The sequence below is a fragment of the Oncorhynchus nerka genome, linkage group LG15, assembly GCF_034236695.1.
Source record: "Oncorhynchus nerka isolate Pitt River linkage group LG15, Oner_Uvic_2.0, whole genome shotgun sequence".
NCBI classification, from domain to species: domain Eukaryota; kingdom Metazoa; phylum Chordata; class Actinopteri; order Salmoniformes; family Salmonidae; genus Oncorhynchus; species Oncorhynchus nerka.
Window position 1 is genome coordinate 80279943 of NC_088410.1, and position 23462 is coordinate 80303404.

The window sequence follows — 23462 nt, forward strand, 5'->3', positions numbered from 1 at the left end:
TTTCTCAGTGAGTATTTATTCAGTAAAGATTCAAAGTGTAGAAAGGATGATACAACAGTGCTTTTTGATCAAACTATTTCATAAAAGTTAAAGTGATCATAACACCGTAAGTCCAGATTTGTTTTCATTATTTTTCTAACCAAAATAAATTGGTAACATTCACAAGTGCATACACTGCTGGTAGGAGATCGCCTCCAATTTGGATGGTATAGCACCGTTCTTCGCTTATTTAGCAGCTTATTAGAGATGCAGCTTTGTAGGATTTATGTAGTGACTACGTTTGTATGAAAATTCAGTAGAGTGAAAAGATCTCTTCATTTGGCTCTCTAGCTAGCACAAGACCTACCTCTGTGTCCTCCAGGGCATTTGATCAAATTTACCTTTATTTTATAACATTTGCCAGTAATGATATTTCATTATTACAGCTGAATGTTAAGCTTTTCCAAGAATACAGAAGCAGCATCTTTTTTTTCTTCATAGATGTAGACCATCACAGGAGTGACTAATGCACTGGCACCTTGTTTTGATCTCAACATCACAGCAGCTGGAAAGCTATAAGTGATGGGCAGACCAGTCATAAATGCATGGACAGACTGAGTAAGGCAACGTTTGCATGACAGGCTTCTTTTATGTTTGGGTTTGCAGATGAAGCCAGGGCAGTGTATTGATTCTGTTAGCGCTCTGCCAATATCTTTACTCTGGGGCAGTGTGGTTTTAGCATTGCTGTCTGCTAGTCCATTGTATTGTCTGTTGCGTATAGCTGAACTGTTAAGTGATCACCAACATTTATACAGAGCTAAATAAAACTAAAGGCTCAATTGCTTCTGGACTTACAGTGACTATAGAAGAAGAGTAAGAATTGGGAAAAAAATGTTTTACAGAGAAAAGTACAATTCAAGACAGTGAAGTACTGGTTGCTAAAAAAAAGTAAAAAATATCACAAAGCCAACAATAACATCTCCTAGACACTTGTCATTTTGTCCAGTCAACGAAAACCCTCTATAGTGCAGTTTGAATCATATACTGTACATCCCTCTCCCATCTTCCCTCAAGTCAGTTGTCCAGTCAGTGTGCGCCTCCTTTCTGTCTCATGTCTTACCGCCCTCTACATACATCCTATTCACCACATGACCACAAAGAAGTATGAAGAAAGGCTTGAACATCACAGGACTCAATGGTGAGAAGTTATTTCTTTAGAGGATGGCAGGAAGTGATGGTTTAAGGGGGGGGGTATTCACAGTTACAGTCCAACGGTCCAGCAACAATCACATCTGCTGTCATAATGAACACACCAGACCATGGCCATCTGTAAAGCCGGACAGCCAACCCATCCTGTACCCCTAGTACATTTGGGCCACTCCATCAGACTTCAAGCAGCTCTATCCTCAGACGATCCCTGAAAACACGTGCACACACGTATTAGTACAATATTGTTCTGATTAAATTACATTTCCCATGAATACACGTCATATTAAGTGTCTTTCGAATCAGCACCGTCAACAGGTGGTTGGAAATCAGAGACTAAGTTATGTAACAGCCAACTCATAAAATACAATTTTCATGATTTATTCACATATATTAGCACTCTCTCTTAATCTATAATTCAATGGCCCAGACTCCAACTCTTCTAAAAATACACAGACCTTTGATTGTCTGTGAAAGCCACTCTGTATGAGTACCCACACTCCCTCCCCGGGTTTTTTTGTTTCTTCAGAAATCACAGTAACAACTACAAACTTAATTTTCAGTTTACAAAGCCCTAAATAAACCATATCCAGTTTCAGAACAATATATAGCTACTGTAGAAATCAACAGTATAGTGTTTGACATTCTGTTATGGCCAAGGAGCAATATTAACCTTTGAAAAATCATCATCATCAGTCTCAAAGAGCCTGACAAGTAAACAACTGACCTAACATATACAGTACATTCCATGAAGGTATGGGGTGATCACAGATTGAGTCATTTTCATTAGACAACGGTAACTGATAGAACTCACCTGGCCTCCGCCTGCTTCTCCCCAAAGGCCTGGCTGCTAACCGGCTGAGGGTGGTCTTCCTCCCTCTCTGCCCAGTGACCATGTAGTTCTTCTGTCTCCAAAGCTCTCCCTCTCTCCCCAGTGTCCTCTGGCTCTGTTGCACTCAGCAGTGGCCTCTGTGTGTCTGCGCCCCACCAGAATCCCAGCTGCCCCGAGTGGAGCTCCTTAGGTCCTTCATCAAGCTGCTTGTTCACCTCCAGTTCCACTAGTTTCCTATTAACCTCCTGGGGATTGATCAGTGCCCCTGCTTCAGAGTCTCTGTGGCCCTTTCCTTCCTCTCCCTCTACTGGTAGGCACTGGTAGCCCTCCAGCCATTTCAGCTGGCCGTTCTGGTGGATGTAGCGGCTGTCGCTGAACCAGCGGACCACCTCTGGATTTGGCAGGCCCGTCATGATACTCAGCTCCTCATACTGCTGGCTGCTGGGCCACAGTGTGCTGGTGAATGCCTGCCTCAAAAGGTGCACCTGCTGGGGGCTTTTCTTGGATGGGTGTGACCGGTCTGAGACATGTGTCTCAGACTTGAGCTCTGGAGGGAAGGCCTCTGAACCAGGTTTGGCAGCTGGATCGCTCACCATGAGCCTCTGCAGGTTGATCTTGATGGGGTCAATTTTTAGTTCAGGGCAGGTTCTGTCGTCCCCAAAATGGTCTTCCTCTTTGATAAGCTGCCGCAGGACTGAAAAAGCTTTCATAGGAACCTCCTTGATGCATTTGCCATCCTTAATGATAGATATGCTGTTGCTGCTACTGCTGCTTTTGGTAATGACACTGATGCTGGTGTTTTCGTTTTGGGCTTTGCTGGCAAGGTTCAGGTTGTTGACACTGTCATTATTTCTAGTGCTGGAGTAGCCACTGCTAAAACTGCCATTTTTGGACTTGTGGATATTGTTGTTGTTACTGTCATCATCGCTCTTTGTTGATGTGTACTGATCCTGGTTAGCTGTGTTTCCATTGCTATGAATGTTATAGGCGATAACGTTAGATTTGCTGGTGTTACTCATGATCACTTTACCTTTGTTGCTGCTGTTGCTGAAGCCTTCCAAGACAGATGCAATGCTAATATGTCTGTTGCTTTGATTGTTTGGTTTGTCATGGCTGTCAGTGCTACAGTCATCTTTATTGCCAATGTTGGAGGAGCAACTGACAATGCTGTTGCTGGAACTGATGTTGTTCATTAGTTTCCTAGTGCCATGGTCCCTGTCGTTACTACTGATGGAGGAGTTACTACTGATGCTGCTGCTACTACTGCAACTACTACTGTTACTGCTGCTACTACTGCAACTACTACTGTTACGGCTGCTTCTGCAGCTGGTGCTAATGACACAACTGTTTCCCAGCCTCAGAGCAACAGTCTTGTCAGACTCCTGGCTGGCCACAGTAGTGGGGATAGTGTTCCTGGCCACTACCTGTGTTGTTCTGCTGACTACAGTCTGATATTTAGGGGGGATCATGGTTGGGGTAGCATAAGAGACCCTAGTGGTGACCGGGTGACCAGCGGCTGACACGCTAGCCGAAGTGGATATGACTCCAGTATGCCTGCTCACTACACTGCCATGGGTCACCTTGGCAGCCTGGTGTCTGGGGCCCACTGGAGCAGGCTGGGCATGGACAGTGTGATGGGTCACAATATGATTTGTGTGCCGTTGCTTGGGGGGCTGTTTTTGGGGTGCTGCTCCTTGGAAGACCGTGTTGAACATCTTCCTCCTGGCCTCCTCTATCTCCTCGGGGGACCAGCTGATCCCCTGTTTGAGTCTCTGGGCAGTGAACCACAGTTTGATCTGCTCCTCTGGCCAATCAGAGACCACAGTCAGGTAGCAGAGCTCAGCTTTGGTCGGGTAGGGGAACTTACCAAAGGAAGTCTTGAGAAAGCTGCTGGTGTCCATGGCAGCATCATAAGTGGGGATGCTGCTCAGGGGAATCATCACCTTTGGAAGGTTTTTGCTGGAATCCGAGATGGAGGAGAAGGTGGGAGAGCTGTGCTGGTGATAGGTTTGATTGGGCACTGTTGTTGTTATCACATGAGTGACAGGATTTCTCAACATAGCAGCACCACCGGTCTCACTGAGAGACCCATTTTGTAGTTCAGGCACATTCGTCAACATGGTGGGGTCTGTCCGCTCCATTTTCTTCCCAGTGTCTATCCTCTGCACCTCCACCGTGTGGGAAACTACAATCTTCTTGTGCTCTCCCTTGGCCTTCATCACCCTCACTATAGGTGTTTTAGTGAGAAAGATTGCAGTATCGCTCGAGTCCTCCCCATTGGTGGTGAACAGACTCTGCTCTACGGTGGTCGCACCATCTCTCTTACTGACATGCAGGGAAGCGGAGACAGAGCCCCCTGACACCCCAGGGTGTGCTTTAGCATTGTGCAGGGCCAGGGCCTCAAACCTGACCACTGACACGCCACAGTTCAGGCAGGAGAAGCAGGGTTGGGCCCTGAAGTCTATGTGGCAGTTGTGCAGGTGGTCCAAAAAGTAGTTCAGCTCTCTGGACTCAAAGCGGCAGGGTGGGCAGCTGTATGTGCTACCTTTCTGCCATTTGTCGCCCCTTTCAGGTCTGGAGGAATCATGGGAGAAATGGCCTCTGTCTTCTCCAGATATACTGAGGATGCTGTCCTCTGGGATTGTGGGTAGGAGCTCAGGAAGGCAGCCAAGTATGATCTCCTCACGCATGTGTTTGCTTTTGGATGTGATCATACAGGGCACTGTTGACTTCCTTTTGCTGGCCATTGTAATGTAGCTGTGTGCAGATGATGGGTGACTGACTGGTTGTCCCGTATGGTAACGGAGGGCGAGTGGTTTGTGGATAGGGCTGAGAGTTTAAGTGTCATGGGCCAGCCGCGATGACTTCACAGTGTTGCTTCATGTTTGCCCTCAGCTTCTGGGGCTCCTCTCACACGATGAGTTAGGGTTAGACTGTTTTAGCAGTTCACTGGGAACCTATAGGAGAGAAAACAGAACAAATATGTGATAAGGTAAATCATTCCTTATAAGAATAACACCACACACAATTGGTTATTAGCTATTTAGTTATTTAGTTATTTTTACACTGTCAGTAAAAAAACAATGGTTGTATCCTATCCTTCTATATGGGTCCTTAACCCCCTACCCATACCATCAGCGAGTGTCTAATGATCATCCTGATCATGTGCCTCATATTAATGCCAAACTCTTTTGCCAACCTTGGATGAGAGCCACTGTTCACATTTGAGCCACTGTTCACATATTTAAGACGTTTGGTATGAGTGTTGGCACACACACACATCCATGCAGAGGCTTCATACCCATAGGGGACACAGGGGCATGTGCACCCCCAGATCTGTCCGGTTTAAGAAAATATTTATTTATTTATAAAAAAATCTCTCTCTCTGTAATACCTAGTGCATTCCCCAAGAGAGGATGGCTTTCACTTCAGCAGTAATAAATTCATGAACTTCTTTGAAGAAAAGATCATGATCATTCGAAAGCAAATTACAGACTCCTCTTTAAATCTGTGTATTCCTCCAAAGCTCAGTTGGCCTGAGTCTGCACAACTCTGCCAGGACCTAGGATCAAGAGAGACACTCAAGTGTTTTAGTTCTATATCTCTTGACACAATGATGAAAGTAATCATGGCCTCTAAACCTTCAAGCTGCATACTGGACCCTATTCCAACGAAACTACTGAAAGACCTGCTTCCTGTGCTTGGCCCTCCTATGTTGAACATAATAAACGGCTCTCTATCCACTGGATGTGTACCAAACTCACTAAAAGTGGCAGTAATAAAGCCTCTTGAAAAAGCCAAACCTTGACCCATAAAATATTAAAAACTATCGGCCTATATTGAATCTTCCATTCCTCTCTAGAATTTTTAGAAAAAGCTGTTGCGCAGCAACTCACTGCCTTCCTGAAGACAAACAATGTATACGAAATGCTTCAGTCTGGTTTTAGACCCCATTATAGCACTGAGACTGCACTTGTGAAGGTAGTAAATTACCTTTATTTGGCGTCAGACCGAGGCTCTGCATCTGTCCTCATGCTCCTAGACCTTAGTGCTGCTTTTGATAGCATCGATCACCACATTCTTTTGGAGAGATTGGAAACCCAAAATTGTCTACACGGACAAGTTCTGGCCTGGTTTAGATCTTATCTGTCAGAAAGATATAAATTTGTCTCTGTGAATGGTTTGTCCTCTGACAAATCAACTGTAAATTTCGGTGTTCCTCAAGGTTCCGTTTTAGGACCACTATTGTTTTCACTATATATTTTACCTCTTGGGGATGTCATTCGAAAACATAATGTTAACTTTCACTGCTATGCGGATGACACACAGCTGTACATTTCAATGAAACATGGTGAAGCCCCAAAATTGCCCTCGCTAGAAGCCTGTGTTTCAGACATAAGGAAGTGGATGGCTGCAAACTTTCTACTTTTAAACTCGGACAAAACAGAGATGCTTGTTCTAGATCCCAAGAAACAAAGAGATCTTCTGTTGAATCAGACAATTAATCTTGATGGTTGTACAGTCGTCTCAAATAAAACTGTGAAGGACCTCGGCGTTACTCTGGACCCTGATCTCTCTTTTGACGAACATAACAAGACTGTTTCAAGGACAGCTTTTTTCCATCTACATAACATTGCAAAAATCTGAAACTTTCTGTCCAAAAATGATGCAGGAAAATTAATCGAGGCTTTTGTAACTTCTAGGTTAGACTATTGCAATGCTCTACATTCTGGCTACCCAGATAAAGCACTAAATACACTTCAGTTAGTGCTAAATATGGCTGCTAGAATCCTAACTAGAATCCCAAAATGTGATCATATTACTCCAGTGCTAGCCTCCCTACACTGGCTTCCTGTTAAGGCAAGGGCTGATTTCAAGGTTTTACTGTTAACCTACAAAGCATTACATGTACGCTACGGTCACAAGACGCAGGCCTCCTAATTGTCCCTAGAATTTCTAAGCAAACAGCTGGAGGCAGGGATTTCTCCTATAGAGCTCCATTTTTATGGAATGTCCTGCCTACCCATGTGAGAGACGCAAACTCGGTCTCAACCTTTAAGTCTTTACGGAAGACTCATCTCTTCAGTGGGTCATATGATAGAGTGTAGTCTGGCCCAGGATTGTGAAGGTGAACGGAAAGGCTCTGGAGCAACGAACCGCCCTTGCTGTCTCTGCCTGGCCGGTTCCCCTCTCTCCACTGGGATTCTCTGCCTCTAACCCTATTACAGGGGCTGAGTCACTGGCTTACTGGTGCTCTTTTATGCCGTCTCTTTCTTTCTCTCACTCAGAGTACATGAGCCCTAGGACCATGCCTCAGGACTACCTGGCATGATGACTCCTTGCTGTCCCCAGTCCACCTGGCCGTGCTGCTGCTCCAGTTTCAACTGTTCTGCCTGCGGCTATGAAACCCTGACCTGTTCACCGGACGTGCTACCTGTCCCAGACCTGCTGTTTTCAACTCTCTAGAGACAGCAGGAGCGGTAGAGATACTCTCAATGATCGGCTATGAAAAGCCAACTGACATTTACTCCTGAGGTGCTGACTTGTTGCACCCTCGAACACTAATGTGATTATTATTATTTGACCATGCTGGTCATTTATGAACATTTGAACATCTTGGCCATGTTCTGTTATAATCCCCACCCGGCACAGCCAGAAGAGGACTGGCCACCCCTCATAGCCTGGTTCCTCTCTAGGTTTCTTCCTAGGTTTTGGCCTTTCTAGGGAGTTTTTCCTAGCCACCATGCTTCTACACCTGCATTGCTTGCTGTTTGGGGTTTTAGGCTGGGTTGCTGTACAGCACTTTGATATATCAGCTGATGTAAGAAGGGCTATATAAATACATTTGATTTGATTTGATTTAGTGCCATGGTCCCTACAGTCTGATATTTCTAGGGTGATCATGGTTGGGGTAGCCACCTAGCAATTTTATGAAGTTAGATTTAGCTAGCTCAGATAGGTTGCCAACCTCACAACTACCAGACAAGAAGCCATTTCAGGCTATCAATCAAGTTAGAGTAGCTAGCTTGTCCAACTACCTTAGCTGGCATGCCTGCTGCAAGGTTGGTAGACTTGAGAAAAGCAAGCAATAACTAAATGTAATGAATAAGTTTATCAATCTTTTACCCAGATTTTTGCAGAGATGCAGAGAAGCATATATACAGTGGGGAGAACAAGTATTTGATACACTGCCGATTTTGCAGGTTTCCCTACTTAGAAAGCATGTAGAGGTCTGTAATTTTTATCATAGGTACACTTCAACTGTGAGAGACGGAATCCAAAACAAAATCCAGAAAATCACATTGTATGATTTTTAAGTAATTAATTAGCATTTTATTGGATGCAATAAGTATTTGATCACCTACCAACCAGTAAGAATCCTGGCTCTCACAGACCTTAGTTTTTCTTTAAGAATCCCTCCTGTTCTCCACTCATTACCTATATTAACTGCACCTGTTTGAACTTGTTACCTGTATAAAAGACACCTGTCCACACACTCAATCAAACAGACTCCAACCTCACCCACAATGGCCAAGACAACTGTGTAAGGACATCATGGATAAAATTGTAGACCTGCCCAAGGCTGGGATGGGCTACAGGACAATAGGCAAGCAGCTTGGTGAGAAGGCAACAGCTGTTGGCACAATTATTATAAAATGGTCTGGGGCTCCATGCAAGAGCTCACCTCGAGGGGCATCAATGATCATGAGGAAGGTGAGGGATCAGCCCAGAACTACACGGCAGGACCTGGTCAATGACCTGAAGAGAGCTGGGACCACAGTCTCAAAGAAAACCATTAGTAACACACCACACCGTCATGGATTAAAATCCTGCAGCGCACGCAAGGTCCCCCTGCTCAAGCCAGCGCATGTCCAGGCTCGTCTGAAGTTTGCCAATGACCATCTGGATGATCCAGAGGAGGAATGGGAGAAGGTCATGTGGTCTGATGAGACAAAAATAGAGCTTTTTGGTCTAAACTCTACTCGCCGTGTTTGGAGGAAGAAGAAGGATGAATACAACCCCAAGAACAACATCCCAACCGTGAAGCATGTCCAGGCTCGTCTGAAGTTTGCCAATGACCATCTGGATGATCCAGAGGAGGAATGGGAGAAGGTCATGTGGTCTGATGAGACAAAAATAGAGCTTTTTGGTCTAAACTCTACTCGCCGTGTTTGGAGGAAGAAGAAGGATGAATACAACCCCAAGAACACATCATTCTTTGGGGATGCTTTTCTGCAAAGGGGACAGGACGACTGCACCGTATTGAGGGGAGGATGGATGGGGTCATGTTTCGCGAGATCTTGGCCAACAACCTCCTTCCCTCAGTAAGAGCATTGAAGATGGGTCGTGGCTGAAGCCAGGGCAACTATGGAGTGGCTCTGTAAGAAGCATCAAGGTCCTGGAGTGACCTAGCCAGTCTCCAGACCTAAACCCAATAGAAAATCTTTGGAGGGAGCTGAAAGTCCATATTGCCCAGTGACAGCCCCGAAACCTGAAAGATCTGGAGAAGGTCTGTATAGAGGAGTGGGCCAAAATCCCTGCTGCAGTGTGTGCAAACCTGGTCAAGAACTACAGGAAACGTATGATATCTGTAATTGCAAACAAAGGTTTCTATACCAAATATTAAGTTCTGCTTTTCTGATGTATCAAATACTTATTGCATGCAATAAAATGCAAATTAATTACTTAAAATCATACAATGTGATTTACTGGATTTACCGCATCTCAAAGTTGAAGTGTACCTATGATAAAAATTACAGACGTCTACATGCTTTGTAAGTAGGAAAACCTGCAAAATCGGCAGTGTATCAAATACTTGTTCTGATGGTTCGTACATTTAAAACGTATATCACCGTATATATACACAGTGGGGAGAACGGTGATATACGTTTTAAATGTACGAACCATCAGTCGGGAGGATACAGACAGCTCAATAATAATAATAACATTACACTTCCGGCGCATAACATTACACTTCCGGCGTCGACAGAGATGGCCGCCTCGCTTCGCGTTCCTAGGAAACTATGCAGTTTTTTGTTTTTTTACGTGTTATTTCTTACATTAGTACCCCAGGTCATCTTAGGTTTCATTACATACAGTCGAGAAGAACTACTGAATATAAGATCAGCGTCAACTCACCATCAGTACGACCAAGAATATGTTTTTCGCGACGCGGATCCTGTGTTCTGCCTTTCAAACAGGACAACGGAATGGATCCCATGCAGCGACCCAAAAAAACGACTCCGAAAAAAGAGGGAAACGAGGCGGTCTTCTGGTCAGACTCCGGAAACGGGCACATCGTGCACCACTCCCTAGCATTCTTCTCGCCAATGTCCAGTCTCTTGACAACAAGGTTGATGAAATCCGAGCAAGGGTAGCATTCCAGAGGGACATCAGAGACTGTTACGTTCTTTGCTTCACTGAAACATGGCTCACTGGAGAGACGCTATCGGAGGCGGTGCAGCCAGCGGGTTTCTCCACGCATCGCGCCGACAGAAACAAACATCTTTTTGGTAAGAAGAGGGGCGGGGGGGTATGCCTTATGGCTAACGAGACATGGTGTGATGAAAGAAACATACAGGAACTCAAATCCTTCTGTTCACCTGATTTAGAATTCCTCACAATCAAATGTAGACCGCATTATCTACCAAGAGAATTCTCTTCGATTATAATCACAGCCGTATATATCCCCCCCCAAGCAGACACATTGATGGCTCTGAACGAACTTTATTTGACTCTTTGCAAACTGGAATCCATTTATCCGGAGGCTGCATTCATTGTAGCTGGGGATTTTAACAAGGCTAATCTGAAAACAAGACTCCCTAAATTTTATCAGCATATCGATTGCGCAACCAGGGGTGGAAAAACCTTGGATCATTGTTACTCTAACTTCCGCGACGCATATAAGGCCCTGCCCCGCCCCCCTTTCGGAAAAGCTGACCACGACTCCATTTTGTTGATCCCTGCCTACAGACAGAAACTAAAACAAGAGGCTCCCACGCTGAGGTCTGTCCAACGCTGGTCCGACCAAGCTGACTCCACACTCCAAGACTGCTTCCATCACGTGGACTGGGATATGTTTCGTATTGCGTCAGATAACAATATTGACGAATACGCTGATTCGGTGTGCGAGTTCATTAGAACGTGCGTTGAAGATGTCGTTCCCATAGCAACGATTAAAACATTCCCTAACCAGAAACCGTGGATTGATGGCAGCATTCGCGTGAAACTGAAAGCGCGAACCACTGCTTTTAATCAGGGCAAGGTGACTGGTAACATGACCGAATACAAACAGTGCAGCTATTCCCTCCGCAAGGCTATCAAACAAGCTAAGCGTCAGTACAGAGACAAAGTAGAATCTCAATTCAACGGCTCAGACACAAGAGGCATGTGGCAGGGTCTACAGTCAATCACGGACTACAAGAAGAAATCCAGCCCAGTCACGGACCAGGATGTCTTGCTCCCTGGCAGACTAAATATATTTTTTGCCCGCTTTGAGGACAATACAGTGCCACTGCCTGCAACGAAAACATGCGGTCTCTCCTTCACTGCAGCCGAGGTGAGTAAGACATTTAAACGTGTTAACCCTCGCAAGGCTGCAGGCCCAGACGGCATCCCCAGCCGCGCCCTCAGAGCATGCGCAGACCAGCTGGCCGGTGTGTTTACGGACATATTCAATCAATCCCTATACCAGTCTGCTGTTCCCACATGCTTCAAGAGGGCCACCATTGTTCCTGTTCCCAAGAAAGCTAAGGTAACTGAGCTAAACGACTACCGCCCCGTAGCACTCACTTCCGTCATCATGAAGTGCTTTGAGAGACTAGTCAAGGACCATATCACCTCCACCCTACCTGACACCCTAGACCCACTCCAATTTGCTTACCGCCCAAATAGGTCCACAGACGATGCAATCTCAACCACACTGCACACTGCCCTAACCCATCTGGACAAGAGGAATACCTATGTGAGAATGCTGTTCATCGACTACAGCTCGGCATTCAACACCATATAGTACCCTCCAAGCTCGTCATCAAGCTCGAGACCCTGGGTCTCGACCCTGCCCTGTGCAACTGGGTACTGGACTTCCTGACGGGCCGCCCCCAGGTGGTGAGGGTAGGCAACAACATCTCCTCCCCGCTGATCCTCAACACTGGGGCCCCACAAGGGTGCGTTCTGAGCCCTCTCCTGTACTCCCTGTTCACCCACGACTGCGTGGCCATGCACGCCTCCAACTCAATCATCAAGTTTGCGGACGACACAACAGTGGTAGGCTTGATTACCAACAACGACGAGACGGCCTACAGGGAGGAGGTGAGGGCCCTCGGAGTGTGGTGTCAGGAAAATAACCTCACACTCAACGTCAACAAAACTAAGGAGATGATTGTGGACTTCAGGAAACAGCAGAGGGAACACCCCCTATCCACATTGATGGAACAGTAGTGGAGAGGGTAGCAAGTTTTAAGTTCCTCGGCATACACATCACAGACAAACTGAATTGGTCCCCTCACACAGACAGCATCGTGAAGAAGGCGCAGCAGCGCCTCTTCAACCGCAGGAGGCTGAAGAAATTCGGCTTGTCACCAAAAGCACTCACAAACTTCTACAGATGCACAATCGAGAGCATCCTGGCGGGCTGTATCACCGCCTGGTACGGCAACTGCTCCGCCCTCAACCGTAAGGCTCTCCAGAGGGTAGTGAGGTCTGCACAACGCATCACCGGGGGCAAACTACCTGCCCTCCAGGACACCTACACCACCCGATGTTACAGGAAGGCCATAAAGATCATCAAGGACATCAACCAGCCGAGCCACTGCCTGTTCACCCCGCTATCATCCAGAAGGCGAGGTCAGTACAGGTGCATCAAAGCTGGGACCGAGAGACTGAAAAACATCTTCTATCTCAAGGCCATCAGACTGTTAAACAGCCACCACTAACATTGAGTGGCTGCTGCCAACACACTGACACTGACTCAACTCCAGCCACTTTAATAATGGGAATTGATGGGAAATGATGTATATATATCTAGCCACTTTAAACAATGCTACCTTATATAATGTTACTTACCCTACATTATTCATCTCATATGCATACGTATATACTGTACTCTATATCATCGACTGCATCCTTATGTAATACATGTATCACTAGCCACTTTAACTATGCCACTTTGTTTACATACTCATCTCATATGTATATACTGTACTCGATACCATCTACTGTATCTTCCCTATGCTGCTCTGTACCATCACTCATTCATATATCCTTATGTACATATTCTTTATCCCCTTACACTGTGTATAAGACAGTAGTTTTGGAATTGTTAGTTAGATTACTTGTTGGTTATTACTGCATTGTCGGAACTAGAAGCACAAGCATTTCGCTACACTCGCATTAACATCTGCTAACCATGTGTATGTGACAAATAAAATTTGATTTGATTTGCATTGAATTAAGCATAATGATTATGGCTCTAGATTGCAGGAAAAAGCTATTTCAGGTGTTTGAAAAATGTTAAATTCTCCAACATCCGGACCGGGGGCCTATCCCCCTTCCAGACCAACCCCCAGCCATCCTCACGTACTTTGTGCCCCGTCAGATTTTTGGGGTGCATGATGCCTATCCATCCATGAATACCCCCTTTGTACTTTAAAACACTCACACATGACGTTCCTCACAATTGCTTAAAATTTCACATATGCACACACACCCCTTAATGCAGTTTGAAACCGCGTCAGGACACAGGTCAGTGATTTCCACTTATTCTGTTTCTACAATTATGTAGCTAAATATCTCAAGATTGTTTCTCTGGGCACTCTATCATATGTAACAACATTCTGAGCACAAAAACAGAATCAGAACGTGAGAACACGAATCGGCTTCTCTTACACGCTGCACTCTTGGTGAACCCTACCCTCCCCACACATATTTTTTCTCTCTATATATATATATTTATGTCTCTCCCTCTCTCTGCCTCTCTTGCTGTGAATTTGTTGATGTGTGATGTGGTGTTGAAAACTGCTCTTGATTCATCTAGTTATCACAGAGATATCATGATGCTTTGGTAGATAGACATGTGTCAGCTCTCTTTAGCGAATGTTCATCATCATCCTCATCAGTGCCGCTCTCAGTACTTAAAAGTATTTATTACAAGGAGTGTTATTACTTTATATATTACAATGGAGCCCACTGCTCAGTATGCAGAATGAGCACACTATTACGTTATTGAAATCTTAAGTCAAATGATTTAGTCATCCGCATTCTCTTGAACATGGCTACACTCCTAAAACAAAACGATATGTCTTCAGCCAGTGAAACTGAATGGAGTCACATGTATGCATTCACCATGGCCTGCTGGTCGGTAAATAAAAAATGAACCTGTTCCAGAATTTAAAATCCCAAATGACTGCCCACAATACATGCTGATCCCAGATGGGCTGTGACGTCCTTTTTGTAACTGCCTCTTTTTATTTATAATGACGGCTCCCTTTCAACAACAAAAAAAAACACCACAAAAAAATAGGTCACCAGCCTCTTATGCAGTAATCCCGGTTTGCTGCATACAGACGTGGGCATTTGCTGTATGTTTAGCCAGCGGAGAGGTCATTATACAGCACACAATTAACCCCTGACAGCAGGTTTAGTGAGTGCATTCCATTGAGACGAAGGCTATAGCTCTCATGGAAGAGTCTGGTCTTCTCGTGCTCATCTAATTAAATGTGATGCTATGGTTTTAGTATAGTGTGGACAGTGGATGGGCAGCCGATGAAGTTAAGTTACTGGTTATGATACCGTAGTTAAAGGAAAAATCCACTAAAAACAATGTTTTGGTGTGTTTTTCATTAGTCAACTGTTGATAGTGTCCCAAAATGGCAGCCAAGCACGAGTGCTCAGTGTAGTTTGCTTTTATCATCTAGACTTTTAGGACACGTGTGAGTTCGCCAATTCCATTCAAAAAGTTTCCTAAAGTAACCTGTCTAGACTCCATCACTTAATGACAAATAATATAAAAAATTGTAAAAATATAAGAAAATTATGATGATCAGCATATGTGCGAGGAATGACCACAGGTTTTTGAGTTTCTTTCCTCTCGTTATCATTAATGGGGATGCAACTGAAGCAAACATAGCTCGATTGAATCTTGTTGGCTAATATTTTCAGTATCATTATTTCTCTCTCATTACGGAGTCTTCTCTAGCCACTATGAACAACATGATCTTGCATTGACTGCAGCAGGTCGTAACGGTATTGTTTATTGTTGTTCTTAAAATTCAAACTATATATTGCGCAACATTTGCAAGCCCCACATGTTCCATTACGTTGTAATGGAAAATATTTATGTTGTTTCCAACTACCAATCAGCAACTGTGCCATAAATCCGGCTCTATATTGAACGTTGAGATTGCAGAAAGCAAATGACAAGAGTGGCAAGGAGTGGAATGTTAGCTAAAAAGACCGGTAACCAGACTAAAAGAGAATGGTACTGATGCTGCGTTCAAAACAACTGGGAACCCGGAAATCTCCGACTTGGAACTCGGAATTCCAAGTCGGAAACTCAGGCATCTTTCTAGAGCTCTTGCTTTCCGACTTGAAGATCACTGAGGTTATGATTTGACCTTGTTCTTTTCCAAGTTCCCAGTTGTCTTGAAAGCACCATCAGACTAGCCACATCATGATGATGATGCAATCATGATGATGTGGCAAGTGACGAATGGTGCTTTCAAGACAACTGGGAACTCTAGAAAAAAAAACAAGGTTGAATCATGATCTCAGTGATCTTCAGGTCAGAAAATCCGAGCTCTAGAAAGATGCCAGATTTTCCGACTTGAGGGGCTTCCCAGAATCTATAGTGGCACAGCCTTAAACCACTGCGCCACTAAAGATTCTGGGTTCGATTCCAGGCTGTCACAGCCGACCGCGACCGGGAGATCCATGGGACGGCGCACAACTGGCCCAGCGTCGTCTGGGTTAGTGGAGGGTTTGGCCGGCAGTGATGTCCTTGTCCCATCGTGCACTAGCGACTTTGTGACGGGCCGGGCACAGTGCACGCTGACACTGTCGCCAGGTGTACGGTGTTTCCTCCGACACATTGGTATGGCTGGCTTCCGGGTTAAATGGGCATTGTGTCAAGAAGCATTGAGGCTTGGTTGGGTTGGGTTTCGGAGGACACACGGCTCTCGACCTTCGCCTCTCCCGAGTCCGTACGGGAGTTGCAGCAATGAGACAAGACTGTAACTACTAATTGGATACCATGAAATTGGGGAGAAAAAGGGGTAAAAAAATACAAAGGCCATGCCATTTAAAAAAAAGACCATGTGATGGAAAATAATGTTATCTGAGCACTAATAAGTTATTTGATGTAGCCTGTGTGGATGTGGTCCAGGACAGGAGTACTGTGCTGAGCAATATTCTAGTGGCAAGACAGCCGTTGCCCTGGTATCTCTCCTCCTAAAACATCAAATTTCCTGCATGACAAACCAAAGACAGGCCAAAAGTTGAGCAAGGGTACATAAAGAACCAGGTCACCTTTCAAAAGAATGGGGTGCATTATCTAGCGAGCAAGACGTGCGATCAGACACAAGACAAGGGCTTCCCAGACAGGGACTGGAGCCAATGAATGGTGCACTCTGAAAAGAGGGGCCTCGTGTTTCAGCGCTGAAGGAGACGACTCAGACGAGCACCGTCTCCTGGTGTGTCATATGTCCCGATACTGGCACTGGCTCTATGGCTGAGATTAAAAGAGTTTCATCTCTGGTGAGTACTGATCTGAACTGAAGCAAAGTGACAGAGCTCTCAGACAAGCTCTTAGAACACCTCCTCTCACTCTTCACAAGCAAAGTCCTCGTATTACCTTGTGTGCTCAACTCAGCCAGCATGATTTCATTTCAAGAGACTACTTCATGTTTGGCTTTTTAGAATAAAATGTTAAGAAAAAATGGCTTCATATCTGAAGGGGTGTAAAGTGGTACAAATTCAATAAAATAGCCCATAGGCACTCGCACTGTTGACATTTGCAAACGGATTGGTATTTGCAATGCCATGTCGCTGGTCACATGACTGAGGAGTGAGGGGACAGAGAAGAACGACATAGGGAAAGCAGACCCAGACAGACAGCTGGGTGATTATGACAGAGAAAGTGTTTTAGTATTCCACTTCCTCCAATACACGCACACAACACACACCCTTCTTGCCTGTTCTCTTCAACATAGTTTTACACCAAAGCTTTCAGAGATATTTCTCTTTAAACTCAACTGCCAGTAAACAGTCTGTGGTGCTGCAGTCACACAAGGGCTGATGAGAAATCTTGGCTGTTTTATGACAACATTTGTTTCCCATATATTAGCATTTCAGTGATCCACGGCTGTCTTGAAAGTCTGACAGCCTCAGCCTGCTTCCCTGGTTTTGAGTTGAAAATCAACAGAAACTGTGCCTGGCATAAGTGGGTGTGGGACAGACAAAACAGTTCCCGATAGACACACCTAAACAATAGGAAAAATCTGTTTAGGAGTACATCTTCTGCCAAATGTTCATTAAATAGATTAAAGTCATGTGAGTGGATCTACTGGACATCCAAATATAAGTCAGAAACAGATAGCAATTACTTCCCTGAACAAGGAAGATGTTGGGAACAATGGCGTCTCATTTATAAGAGAAACGTGATCCAGCACTGGGAACCTTATTTAGACGACTGTCCGTCAACTTGCAATTGTTCAATTTCCTGCATGTCTGGATGTCTGCTGTGTCTATTATGATTTCTGTGTCTAGTAATGTGTGTTTGACTGAATGGCTGCGACTTAGTTTGCACATCATCATTTAAGTGTATTCCAATGGGTTAATGTTTGTATGTCCATAATATCCACATTAACTACAGAGTTGTAAGCTCCACTGTCACACCTTCAGCCAAGGATGCAAGTGGTTAACCCAGTGTATCCGTCTTCAGCATCTGGTCGTTTGTATGCCCCTTAATTCTGTGTTTGACTGTGTCTTCAGGGCGTGTGTGTGTATTTGTCTGTTCTATGTATTTATGTGTGTACCAGTATATGAGTAAGGGTGTGTGAACGTGTGAATGCCTGCTGAGAGACGCAGGTGTTGTCAACCGTCTCCTCCTTGCCCCCCTTACCTCCATGACTGCAGCCCGGTCCGCTGGGAGACCAGTCGGCGGTGCCACTCATGTGTTAACATTGCCATAGCAACCCCTCTCTTCTCCTTGCCCACCACACCACACACAGAGGAGTCTCTCGACTACACCCACCAGACGCATTTACGCACACACGCACACACATAAATGACCACCTTTTATGCCAAGCAAAGGACAAAGTTAATCCTCCTGCTGTGCCATCTTTGAAAATGCCAGTCTTGGCTTAGCTGTTTCGGACCATTGGGGTTGGGTTGGCCAGTGTTAAAGACACCTTCTCACAACGACAATACAAAAATACCTGCTCGACTGCACAGTCCACTCTACTGATTAAGTGTTTGTGACAGTCCTTTCATAAAAGACAAATGTGGGATATATACATTGCAAAGGACATCCTGTCAGTGTCGTCTTGTAAAATTGGCACAGAGGTCTGAGGACTGGGGTATTGTAATACAGTATAATGTACACTGCCAAAGCATCTCTTGTTCTGTTCAAATGCATTTTCATGTCATCCATCACAATCTTATATTATTCACCAAAGCCTTCCTCTATGGCCTGGCTGAATGACAGACCAAAAATGTATAAAAACAATCCTGAGTAATGAGAACCTATTTCTGTGTTTTTTTAAAATGAATATATCTCCTTCAGTTCTATATCTTGGACTCCAGGCCATTGATATGGCAACTTAAAAAGAAAAACTAAGAAAAATGGCGGCGTATCGCGCATTGTACTGTCCAACCTAAAATGGCTGACATCACAGCCTCTTGTAAGTACCAGAGCTTGGCAAATGCCAGCTCCTGCTGACCAAACCTTTCTTGCACGGGACAGAGAAAGTGGCAGGGGCTCTCTCCTCTCTAGCCCCCAGTTTTTTTCTTCCACGAGTGCAGAGAAGTTTCTTTTGGTTGGAACTGAGCAAACATGCTGTCTCAGGGAGGCTTTCGATCGCTTTGTGCCTCGATACTCCTAAGACAAAAGCAATACCATACGATGAATAGGAGAGAATAAGAGCAAACCCATACAGAGTGGTATAGACTTTCAGACCAACATAACAAAGCTCTCTAAGTAGTATGCTTATGGGACTGTTTTTGTGAGGAGGGGGAAGTATGCTGTTATCACGAATATGGTTGTTTGTACAGAACTGCTGGGAAATAGATCTGGTTGGCATTAGATTGCTGATTTTCCTCTCTGAACTCGAGGAATGTTATACACTCGATGTCAGCTAAAACTGCAAATCACGACCATATGACCTCCTTGAGGGTGCTCTGGCAATGACTATACGGCACAGTGAAACCTAAGCCAAAGACATAAAAATATTATCTGACTGGTGTCAATAGACAGAACATTTAATCCTCAACGCGGTATATTCGTACAGTAACTAAGGAGTGGCATACAAGGATGTTTTTTGTAGAGTGGGGTGGGCACTCTCTGCCCATTACACAGTGTATGTGTATACAAACACTCTCTGTTATGGCCATAACCAAAACTGTGAGCTGTTCCTAATTGCAGGGAGTCAGGATAAAAAGCAATATGCCTAGCCTCATTAGAACAGTTCCGAGAAGGGAGATGGAAGAACGTTCCCAGGGATCCACAAAGGGAATTGACATTCCCCCAGTGTAACCGCCTAGAAGAGTGCAAACCTCTACACAGACACACTCACTGGACTAGGCTGAACCTAGCTAGCCTAGAGGAGCCAAGCTATGGGAGCTAGCTTGTCTAGCTTTGTATTAGTCAGTAAGGAGAGACATCTGCCAAGCATAGGAGCAGAATGAGGCTCTTTCACGAACTTCATGCATCTATGTATTTTGAGGGGGCAATAATGGTCAAATTAGGTGTCTGCATATTCATTCTAGTTTAATAACCTTAAATGATATTTCCTATACCACTGGTAGCATGACATGCTCCTTCAGTTCCAATGGGCATGATGCCCCTGGCTCATTGCATGTGCATGAATCACTCACACATTTCCCCTGATTAGAAGGTTGAATATTTAAACCAATAGTTTTCGGATGAATATTTTGTGCTGCTCATTCAAGAGGTAGAATACCATCTTATGGTCCAATATAAAGTGTAGGCATGATGGCCAGCTAAGAGACAACAAAAAATGTGATTTTACAGGGTCAATTAATTGGCTACACATGAATAATGTGCGCTGTCTTGTCTGTTTTACTGAGATTGGAATCGTGAGGAAAAGTTTACAGTGTGCAATATTCTGACAGTTTGACACATTAAAAAAGACAGACGAAAACATGATGACAGCTCCCAAAATGCAGTTGATTGTCGAGCTCTAAGCATCAACGCAAGGCAGTAACAGGTGGGAAAACAAGATTGTTCAATACATAGGCTAAAACAACAATGTCTGCAATTAAACATCATACATTAGCCTACTGAACTGATTAATTGAAAGGAAGGATTAACGTCGCTTTAAAATTCATAGATTTAAAAAGGAAGACATTTTGGCTAGTAAATCCAGCCGGACGTCTTTGGTCGTCTAAATTAGACTACCCGACATCACATCCAATAAGATTATGTATTCGTTATATAAAAAGTCCTTAGAACTTGGATACTGAAATAGTCAGCACTGACTCGCTCAAAAAGCTGGGGAAATATTCAGCGTTGTGCAATAAATTAATCAGAAACGTCACATTGTAGCGTGCGACAGGGCAAGTACAACGTTGAGTAGACTACATTCTTGAAACTGTAACAAAAAGTCGAGTTAACCCTTTCACTCCAGTAGCCTGTTGGCAAACATTGGCTCGGTGTTTGGGCTATTTGCGACTATCTTCAACTCATACTGTAACGTTAGAATAAAACATATTCCCAAAAATCCTAACTCGGCACCCCCCACCTACTGTCGCCATTTTATATATTGGCGACTTCATATATACTGCCTAGACTACAGCACCAGATACAATTCAATAGCCAGAATTGGAGTAAACTATCTGTGATTATACAAAAATCATTAGAGCTATTCTATTGTAGGCTACAAGGAAAGGTGTCCTTACCTTGATAGTTGGACCGGGGTAAAATGGAATACGACATGAATATAGAAATTATTAATATTAGATTAGCTCCGTTCGTTGCGCTTTGAGAGGAGGGGGGTGGGTCCTCTCCTCAGTTGAACCCGATAAACTGGCGTGAACCCATCCGACAGTGACCACAGCAAGGTACATTACCTCTCCTCGCACACTGTATGGACAGAAAACAACTGTGGTCGGCGGCAGGACGAGGTAGCCAAAAATTATACGGAGTGTATTTCCTATGAACACGTGATTCAGAGCGTCACCCAACATCCTAAACCCTTTCATCTAAATTTTGGAGGAGGGCGGGGGTTGGACGGTGAATGTATAGAGAGATTACGCTCTAACGAAGTGAAAGTGTTGGACACGAACCACGGTCGGTCATAATTTTGATGTCTGCCTGTTGAAAACTGAAGTGTATTTGAGAATTTGCCAAAGATGTGGCTTAATAATTTTGACGTCCTTTCCTATCAGAAAAGGTCTTACCTGCCACATAATGAAAGCAGTCTAGCCTAATGAATAGGCTACATAATAATGAGGTAACTCTGTTTTGCCAATTTAACGTGTGTTAAGGCGCCTCGTCTGTCGAACCACAGGAACGTTGAGAGTGAGATTGTCCCTGAATATCAAAAAGGCCTGCTCAGCGTAATGAATAGTGCGCGTAAAGGGGTGGATAGCTCATGCCACAAATATGTCGCACCGACGCGCCATATCCTATTTCTATTTACATTCTCCAGCTTTACTGACTCAAGATTCATCGAGGGACAATCCATCTGAGGTCATAGCTAGCTAGCTTCCCTGGTCCATTAAACAAATAAGGTATACCAAAGACTAGGCTCTTACTCCTTGGTTGGTTATACAGTACGTGTGCGTAAAAATAAGGCACCATAAGTGGCAATATGGGGACATTGACTCCATCATGTGCATTGCCAGATGATAATTATTATTTTGATTGCCAACAACATGTTTAATCTTTTGAATTCAATTCAGGAATACATAGACCTTATCAATCACTTTAAATCATGCTGGGCTGGTATTATTTTTAAATATTAGGAATCAATGTCATGATAAATCAGCCAATTAGACGTGCTATTTTATAATCATATGATATAGCTTACTTCAGACCAGGCCTATACCCAAAGGCCTACCGTGAACCTTCATCGTGTCTGTAAAAATGTACATGGTCTTACTCCTTGGTTATAGACTTGTGGTAAATACAGAATGTTCCAATATGTGGCAAGGTTAATTATTAATTTTTATTGCCAACTACACTGTTTAAACGTTTGAATTATTAGGCATAAACTACACATTCATGATCTATACCATGATACCACAACTAACATAACTTGATAACACACATGATTAATGATTAAGTGGTCTCCTTTTTAAATATTAGGGACATAAATGTCGCCAGTCAGATAATTAGGCTTGTGCTTAGTTTTATAATCATATGATATAGCCTACTCCTTCCGTGATTTTTCGTAGTGTCAAAATGTACAGTCGTTCTACAGTAGGCTAGTCCCGGCATTTGAGGTCGTGACTTGAGAGTGGATACTGGATAGGGTTTGTTTGCCTCCAAATTCAAACTGCTGGCCAATGAGCGAGCGCTTATAGCGGAGTGACAGGTGTATAGCGCAGGCTTGTCTGCACGATTCTGGTTCCTAACTTTCGAGTAGCCAATACTGACTACGGATGGGCTGGAACTGAGTAAATTGCGAAATACAAATTTGCTTCTTCTGGCTAGGCTACATTATATCACGAGGGACACTGAATTGAATGGTTACTGTCTATTCTAAATAGTTCACTTAACGTTATGGCTCTATCGCAATGTTTGGAAGATTCACCTGTAAGGTGGCCGTCAAGAAGACAGGAAAATGATTTGAATGTAAAGGAGTTATACAACGAAAGGCACCGACTGGCGTTAGAGGAACTTATTTCAAGTGGAGTTGATTCGTTTTTGGGATTTCTAAGAAAAGAGAGAATACCGAACTTTCTCTCGGATGACGAGATCAGACGCATTGGCCGTGCTGCGGTGGTTCCACGCGGTGTGTCCCTCCACGCAGAGGACGTGATTTTTGAACAGTCGGTAAGCAGCTCCATGGATTGCTCCTCGGTCACTTACTTCCCCGAGATCTCGGACGTGGAGCCACCGCTGTTGGAAATCGGCTGGCCCGCCTTTACATCGGGCTCTTACCGAGGAGTCACTCGTGCTGTCGCCCACTTCCAACCCAGTTATGGAGAATGCATCTATAGTTGCAAGGAAGCTGCGAGAAGAATGATTCAAAGTGCCAAGGAG

General features: G+C 44.3%; 2 protein-coding genes across 2 annotated transcripts in view; one reads left to right on the top strand and one right to left on the bottom strand.

Moving 5' to 3' along the window:
* Nucleotides 1–21420, bottom strand: LOC115143370 (zinc fingers and homeoboxes protein 3-like). Its single transcript, XM_029683719.2, has 3 exons — nucleotides 21152–21420; nucleotides 2000–4974; nucleotides 1–1396 (listed from the first exon to the last, which is right to left on the bottom strand). Exons 2-3 carry the CDS (start codon nucleotides 4762–4764, stop codon nucleotides 1363–1365), a joined length of 2799 nt encoding a protein of 932 aa, XP_029539579.2. The 5' UTR covers nucleotides 4765–4974; nucleotides 21152–21420; the 3' UTR covers nucleotides 1–1362.
* fam83d (family with sequence similarity 83 member D) overlaps nucleotides 21390–23462 on the top strand; it is a 7311-nt gene continuing 5238 nt past the window's right edge. The window contains exon 1 of the mRNA XM_029683720.2: nucleotides 21390–23462. Within this exon, the coding sequence (XP_029539580.1) occupies nucleotides 22980–23462 (483 nt within the window). The 5' untranslated portion in view covers nucleotides 21390–22979.